Here is a 7,471-nt window from a genome sequence, read left to right on the forward strand (position 1 = left end):
TGGATGGGTGGGTGGATGGATGGGTGGATGGATGGATGGATGGGTGGAATGGATGGACAGGCTCATATACCTGCATGTAGCTATACCTCCCTTCTGTTGATATTTTCCCCTTATTTTTCGAAAGTTAAGTTGCAGGCACAAGCTTCTTTACCTTCAAATACTTTCAGGTATGTTTTTAAAAACAAAGCCATTGTATAGTTATTAATCCCAGGAAATTTAGCATTGACATAATACTCCATATGTTCTAGAGTATATGTCCGAGTATATACTCCAGAATCTGTATTCACATTTTTTTTAAGCTATATTATTCATGCTTACAGAACTAAGGTACAAGCCAGAGGTGTGGTGGGTGAGAGGCTTCACCAGAGACAGAGTGGGGAGCAGAACAGGCAGATATACTGAAATACACTGCTGAGGGGAGCAGCAGACCTGTCAGGAGGGGTCTCTTGCACCATGGGGTTCACCTCCCTGGCCCATGATGGAACTTGTGCCACAGTGGCTGCAAAAAGTCTCATAGCTCTGCACCCCAACCCATTTCGCCACCAGGGAGGGCCCTCTATTCACATGTCAGCCATCATTTTAAACACATCCATAGCAAGATGAAGTCTGCGAAGGTGCCCTGCATTTCTGTGCCAAATCTTTCTTGTTTCCTTCACACTGGTGCCATTTTGCTGCCTTTCTTTGTGGCATTGATGTTTCTGAAGGAGACAAACCCATTGTCAGTACTGTCCCTCCATCTGAGTCGTCCTTAAAGCTTCCTCATGAGACTCAGGCTATGCGTTTGTCCCTGGCCCTGACCTAGCCTCTGTGTAGCCCGGGGAATCTGGGCCAGGCTTCACCCCATAACCATGTGGCCCTGGGCCAGCTGCCTGTGCTCTCGCCTGCAGTATGGCAGAGAGGAGCGAGTGAAGGCAGGGCAGCAGGGAAGCTACCAGCATGCTGGTGGCCTGTGATCAGTGGCAGTGGTGGCCTGTGATGCTGCAGCTGTTAGAGCAGTTTAACGGGACAGGAAGGGTGGGAGAGGCAACAGGCTGCCCAGGTCTGAGTTCAGACCCCCCTTGCCCCTGTACCCCCAGTTCTTCCCCAGCGGAGAGGCCATCTGCACAGGTTCGGATGATGCCACTTGCCGCCTGTTTGACCTGCGGGCTGACCAGGAGCTGATCACCTATGCCCACGAGAGCGTCATCTGTGGCATCACGTCCGTGGCCTTCTCCCTCAGCGGCCGCCTGCTCTTCGCAGGTTACGATGACTTCAACTGTAATGTGTGGGACTCCATGAAAGGGGAGCGCGTAGGTAAGGGCCAGCTTCCCCTGCTCCCCCACCCCCCACCAACTGCCACTGAAGCCGGAAGGATCCTCTCACAGCTCCCCTGGGTAGCTCAGCTCTACCTTGAAATCCAGTGCCCTGGGGCCTCCTCGTCTCTTAAGAAACATCTGCTAAGTGGTGCTGCCCCATTGCCCAACGCTCCAGGGCTGCTCTCTACCAAAGCAGCTCCTTAGGGCCACCCCAGGCGTGTGGAGCTGGGATATCCAGTCAATTCTGGGTCCCTGGCGTGTGGGGGGTATCCACTGGAGGGAAGGGCGATCTCTGGGAAGCATGCAGGGAGCAGAATCAGGGCACTGTGGAGTGACGTGAGGGCCGCCCCCAGCCTCGGGTTATCCTGGGCCAGAGGTCTGAATCAGGTAGTGTGGCTGCTTCCTTGGGAGAGGACAGGTGCTGAATGACTGACTGGCTAGAGTGAGTCAGGATCCAAATCTGAAATCTGATGCTTCGTTTCTGAGTGCTCTTGGGACCCGGTCTCCGCATTTGGGAACAGAGGGTCCAAGGTTACCTTCCCTGCTTTGCAGTCCCTCCAAGGTGCCCTTGCTTTTCTCAGGGCATAGCAACCCTTCCCTCCTGTCTGCAGCCCTCCTGTTCCTCCCCTCTCAGCTTCTAGAGAGAAGCCCTCCCCTGGGAGCGCGTCCTCTCCCAGTCTCTACCAGAGGCAGAGCGGTGTCATGTCCAGCCAACCTGGCCTGGCCGGAACTACAGGGCATATATGCTCCCCTCAAAATCCACACAGGGAGACGGCCTGCCTCCTTTCCCTTTCTTACTCCTTTCCCTTTTCCTAGGCATCCTCTCTGGCCACGATAACAGGGTCAGCTGCCTGGGGGTCACAGCCGATGGGATGGCTGTGGCCACGGGTTCCTGGGACAGCTTTCTTAAGGTCTGGAACTGAGATGGAAGAAAAAGGCCACGGATACTCTCCACTGCTGCCCCCCTGCCTAGTTTCTTTACGGCTCTCTTCTCTACCCCAGCCACCAGCTTTCTCCTTTCAGGGCAGTGGGGACTGTGTCTTTGGGAGCAGTACCCAGGACACGGAAGCAGAAACCTCCCATTTCCTGCTAGGGCCTCTCCTCTCCAGGGTCCTGATGCCTCCCTTCATGAGCAAGGATGAGTGACCCCTCTCACCCCTTGGTGGGTCTAATAGGCTTACAGCTGAGGTCCCTCCCTTGTCCAGAGCCTTCACCCTTGTCCAGAGCCGGTGCTTGGCCCCATGACTATGGCTTGGACATGACGGTCTTAGCCTCCTCCTCCTCCTTCATTCTTTCTCCTTTTCTACCTTCTTTTTTCGCTTCCGAAACACCTGCAATAAAGTGTAGCACCCTGGTATGCCTGTGCTGTTTGGCTTCCATCCCACTTCAGGTTCCAAAAGACACAGGTCTCACTTAAGTAAAAATATATTACAGATGTGATGATAAGGTTGAGGGTCAGCCTATTGTGGGCAGAAAAGGAGAATCAAGGCAGAAGCCCCAGCCTCCCCCAAGGAAGGTTTGCAATGGGTAAGGAGAAGGGGGGTTCCCCAGGTTGCTGGAAGGTTCCCCAGGTTGCTGTGTGCGCACAAGTCACTGTAGCTGCTGCAGGTGTAGGTGTGCTTGTAAGGGGGATTCTGTGGAGCAGGAGTCAGGTGGTTACAGACCTTGAATGCCTAAAAGTCTACAGAATGGCTAAAGAGTCTAGACTTTATCCTGAAATTTGTAGCAGAGCAGTAACACGGCCAGTGGTTTCACAGAAAGGTTACCCTAGCAGCAGTGTGGGTGGGTAAGTAGAGGGAGGAGAGTCTGAGGCAAGAAAGGCAAGATAGGACAGAGGGAGAAGGAGAGGGAGAAAATGAGCTGTGAGGATCTAGTGACCGAGTGATGGATATGGGCTGGAAAAGGAAGGGGTTCCAGGCGATAGCCAAGGTTTGGGTGTGGGCAACTGGGTGGGCGATACTGTCATTCACAAGGGTAGGGAACAGAGGGTGCGTAATAGCTTTTGGGGGGGCGTCATAAATTCAACTGTGGACAGACTAACTTTGAAGTGGCTTCGGGGCAGCTGGATAAAGGTCAGGATAAGACCGACACACCTGGGAAAGACCAGGTGAGGTAAGAATATGGGTTAAGTGATAGCTAACGCTCTAGAAGTGAACATTTAGGGAGAACAAGAGGAAAAGCCACAGACAGAGCTCAGCCTAAGACCAGAATTTAGCGAGGTGATTGAGAGGCTTGGCAGTTTTAGTGGAGGTGAAAATGGGGGCTCAGGCCAGGGAACACAAGGTCTCCAGTGCAAGGGATAGACATCACACTTAAAAAAAAATCATTTGAAATAATTTCCTTTAATACACACAAGAAACACGCCAGACACAAAAAAAGCTCAATAAAACTCTCACAGTTGGTAGCTTAGGGGGAGTTGAAGAGATCGAGCTTTTCCAGTCTCCCAGGGAAAGAAGGGCTGAGAGGGCATCGGCTATCACAGGGCTAGTTCTCCACCAAGGGGAAGTGCTGATTTTCCTTGTCATGTTCCTGACTTTGCTCCCATGCGCGCCCTCCAGCTTTCGGAAGTCCGCCGGCTCCCAGAATGGACGCTTCCTTCAGGTCCCTAACATTTTCACTCAGGGGGAAAGGCCGCTTACCCTGCAAAAGGCAGCATTTGAGGGAGGGGAGGAAGGTGGTTGTTCCAAAGGAAGATCCCAGTCAAAAAACCTCCCACCCACTGTGGTGGATTTCCTAGTAAAGCTTTCTCCCTCTCCCTTTACCTGCCATGATGTCAGGGTTCCAGGGGAGTTGTCATCCTGCAGGACGGTGAGGGGAGACCTCCCCAGTACCTTGCCTTTTGGTTTCCGTCTACCGTACTTAGAACCTAGGAGAGGTAAAGGCCACAATTAGGGACTTACAGTTCATCTTCTTACAGCTGAGGTCATTACCCCAGAACATCACCCCAATATCTCTCTCCTGTATCTCACTGTCAGTTCTGTACCTGAAGATCTGGGTGATTCAGAGTCTCTGAAGGACTTGTCTGAGCCCTGGTTGGCCAATGAGGTATCTGAGGACAGTCCTGTTTCCTCCTTGCCCTCCAAGCCCTGCTTGGAGAGCTCAGTCTCGCTCCAAAGTGACGTCTGGTTCTCAAGGGAAAACTGGTTGCCCAGAGGCAAGTCCAGTCCAGAAGATGTAGGTGCCTCCACGGGCGCAGCAGGTTCTGTGGTGGGATTCAGCCTGGCGGCTCCACTCTCAAACACTTCGCTCAGCTGTTTCATCAGTGGGTTTGGGGGATCTGGGGGGGAGAAGTGAGGTGAGACAGTGACCTTCTGATACCAACTATTCAGTGAGGGGGGAGAAGACACCCACCTGCCTCAGGGTTCATTCAGGTAGGCGAAAGGTTGGGGAGAAATCAAGATAAAAGGGGCAAAGTGTTGAGAAGAGAGGGAGATGAGTCTCCTCTGAGAAGCACCCCTGAGAGGACAGCTTTACTGGCCCCACCCAAGAGCACTAGGGGACAGCTTATCAGAACTCCCAGTGCTGAGCACTCGGGCACTCACCGCCGCTGCTGGTCTTCATCGGTGTCCGCGCAATGCCAAGAGTAGGAGAGCGCGGATCAGAGTCCAGGGCCTGATTAGGACTCTCCAGTTGCTCCCCAGCATGGAGGCTTGGCTGTGGAGAGCTCTCCACCTGTCGGGACCAAAGCCTAGAACAATTCTGGGCCCTGACTCTTCCCTCCCAGGTCTCTCACCTCAGGCTGATACTCCAGGCAGCAACGTCAAGGCCCTCAGACATTCAGGCTACCCCACCCGGTTTGAGAAGGTAGAAAACAAGGCCTCAGGTTAGTGTGGGGGCGGCTCGGGGTGGGCGTGGGGGCTGGCGTGAGGACCTTCTCAGAAGCAAGTTAGGAGCCGCCCAAGAATTCAGTTCCTTGCTCCCTTCCCCCCATACCTGGATGGGAGTGCGCAGGATGCCGGCGCTCGGCGAACGCGGGTCGGCTACGCGGGCCAGATGCTTGTTGTGCAGCGGAGGCCCCACCGGAGTGATTGGGACGCTCTTGGCTGAGCCCATCTCAATGAGGAGGCACAGGGCGAGGCAGAGCCCGGCCCCGGCGAGGAGGGGGTGCCTGCGAGAAGTGACTCAGGTCTCAGTGCTTTCTGCGACCCAGACTCCAGGCCACCCATCATCCCGGTTCCCGGCTGAGGAACCTCCGGGCCGCTGGGCTGGAGGACGTTGCGGGGACCATAACAGTTGACCGGGGGCTCATTCGGGCAGCTCGGCCCCCCTAACTTCCTCAGCCAATTACGCTACCCACTTACCCGGCCCAACTCCAACCTGTGGGTACACACAGCTCGAGCTGAGCTTCCCCAAACTGAGTTTCAAACCTCCCGCCACGCCCCTGCCTTGACCCCATTGGCTGAGTGGACGCAGGCCCCATAGGCCGCCCCCCGAGACCCGCCTCCCGTGCGGGGAGCCATTGGGCTGGGAGGACGCCATCCTGGAGGCCCCGGGGCCAATGGGCCGCCGTTTGGGCTGCGGGACGACGCCTCCTCGTTAGGGCGACGTTTGTCCGTCTCCGGCTGAGACGCCGAAGGAGGTTCGAGTTCGCCTTTTCACATCTCCAGTGTCAAAACCAAACAACTTGGCTTAAAAAGCCATCGTGAATCGTTACGCTCCTAAGTGCACCTCCAGCCGGAGACGGAGCTCGGGATTTCGCTGAGGCGAGCTAGTCAGCCTTATTGGTGGACGGAGTTAGCAATCACTCGACACTAACCCTCTCCAGCTCGGCCTCATTGGGTAAACCTTTTCAAATGCCAGCAGTACAGCTGCGCTTCGACTTTCCGATTGGACGAGTCCTCGGGAAAGTTTCTGGGACTGATTGGTTTAAACAACCGTCAGTTTCTGCTTTTCAATAGAAGACACGCGAAGGCCCTGGCGGGGCTCCCAGAGTCCGAGCAGCCAAACCCCCCGGGCCCGCCTCGCTGCTCTACAAGCGCTCTGTCCTGGAAGAGTGGGATTGGTTCTTCGGGCCATCGATTGCCTTAGAGGCGCTTTTCATTGGCGTTGGTCAGAGCAGGGCAGAGGGCGGAGCACTAGTAAGCAGGCTCGGTCCAACTGCCATTCTCGCGCGTCTTCCCTTCAGCGCATGCACCTAACGAGTAGCGCTCATTGGACCGCAAGAGTAGGGGGTGGGGGACTAGGAACGGTGGGAGCCGCTGTGTGTGGAGGAGCAGCTGCCGGTGTCATGGCGGAGCTGAGTGAGGAGGCGCTGCTGTCAGTATTACCGACAATCCGGGTCCCTAAAGCTGGAGACCGGGTCCATAAAGACGAGTGCGCCTTCTCCTTCGACACACCGGTAAGCCCCTTCCCCACGCCCGCAGCGAGCACGACTGCCTTCCATCGCCCTGGTCATTCTGCCGGGGCCTGCAAAGCTTGGGCTACCGCCTCCCTGCGATGCACCATGGGACTTGTAGTCTCCCACATTGCTCCCTGCCGTTGCTTTTAATTAGCCGGAGCTGGCATGTGACTACCGCCCCCGGAAGCCATCGCGTCCGCCTCTTCGACCCTGTGGCTCGTGGAGGATTGTGGGTATTGTAGTCGTTCACTCCTTCTTTGCTGTTCTAAACAAGAGGCGCAGCACGATCGGCGGACTACATCCCCCAAGCGACCCCTCCGCAAGCTTGGGAGTTGGTCTTGTCTGGCGCGCGTGGCTCTCCGGGTTTTGTAGTCTTGCGTGGGAGGGATGCGGCGACCCCCCACTGTTCTGGGTCAGGTTTGGGGTTGGAGGGTGGGAACTGCAGTGCCTAGGCGCCTAGTGGTCTGGAAGTGGCCGTCAAGAAAACCGGTTCTGAGAAAGGCCGAGTTCCAGAGCCTCCACCCAAGGCTAATGTGGACAGGGGGCGGGGAGGTGGGTGATAGGGAGGGGAGGAAAGAGGAGAGAAAAGCTCTAGTCGTTTCTCCTTTGAGGTGCACTGTGGCCGCAGCCCCCTCTCTTTCTGCCACTCATCCCAGAGCGCAGAGGAAGGCCCTTTTAAAGAGTCCCCAGAGAGAAGGCTTCTTTCTTGGAGGATCCTCAGGCTCCTTTTCCATCCAGCGCTCACTCTTGACTAGTTAGACAAAGCCACCACCCACACCGTGCTTCACGTTTTGCAGGCTCCACCCGGTACCTCCCTTCCTAGCCAGCTTTTGGGCCC

At 55.7% G+C, this 7,471-nt stretch overlaps 3 protein-coding genes across 5 annotated transcripts in view; 2 read left to right on the forward strand and 1 right to left on the reverse strand.

The window, feature by feature from the left end:
* GNB3 (guanine nucleotide binding protein (G protein), beta polypeptide 3) overlaps window positions 1-2,632 on the forward strand; it is a 7,151-nt gene extending 4,519 nt beyond the window's left edge. Inside the window, exons 10-11 of the mRNA XM_012732649.1 lie at window positions 1,077-1,293; window positions 2,112-2,632. Coding sequence (XP_012588103.1) covers window positions 1,077-1,293; window positions 2,112-2,218 — 324 coding nt within the window. The 3' untranslated portion in view covers window positions 2,219-2,632. The remainder of the gene's footprint in view (window positions 1-1,076; window positions 1,294-2,111) is intronic.
* A 1,009-nt stretch (window positions 2,633-3,641) lies between these two features.
* Window positions 3,642-6,186, reverse strand: CDCA3 (cell division cycle associated 3). 2 transcript variants are annotated; one of them, XM_004692898.2, is made up of 6 exons: window positions 6,052-6,186; window positions 5,229-5,403; window positions 4,838-4,967; window positions 4,279-4,572; window positions 4,058-4,161; window positions 3,642-3,935 (listed from the first exon to the last, which is right to left on the reverse strand). In XM_004692898.2, exons 1-6 carry the CDS (start codon window positions 6,069-6,071, stop codon window positions 3,780-3,782), a joined length of 879 nt encoding a protein of 292 aa, XP_004692955.2. In that variant the 5' UTR covers window positions 6,072-6,186; the 3' UTR covers window positions 3,642-3,779. The 2 variants fall into 2 exon arrangements, with proteins under 2 accessions (XP_004692955.2, XP_012588102.1); XM_012732648.1 differs by lacking the exon at window positions 6,052-6,186 and adding an exon at window positions 5,597-5,645.
* A 222-nt stretch (window positions 6,187-6,408) lies between these two features.
* The window catches only part of USP5 (ubiquitin specific peptidase 5 (isopeptidase T)), a 12,772-nt gene continuing 11,709 nt past the window's right edge, over window positions 6,409-7,471 (forward strand). The window contains exon 1 of one of the 2 annotated variants that reach the window (XM_004692899.2): window positions 6,409-6,633. In XM_004692899.2, the coding sequence (XP_004692956.2) occupies window positions 6,424-6,633 (210 nt within the window). In that variant the 5' untranslated portion in view covers window positions 6,409-6,423. The remainder of the gene's footprint in view (window positions 6,634-7,471) is intronic. The other variant, XM_004692900.2, reaches the window with a different exon arrangement.

Source organism: Condylura cristata, unplaced genomic scaffold, assembly GCF_000260355.1.
Source record: "Condylura cristata isolate star-nosed mole 26May11 unplaced genomic scaffold, ConCri1.0 scaffold00034, whole genome shotgun sequence".
NCBI classification, from domain to species: Eukaryota; Metazoa; Chordata; class Mammalia; order Eulipotyphla; family Talpidae; genus Condylura; species Condylura cristata.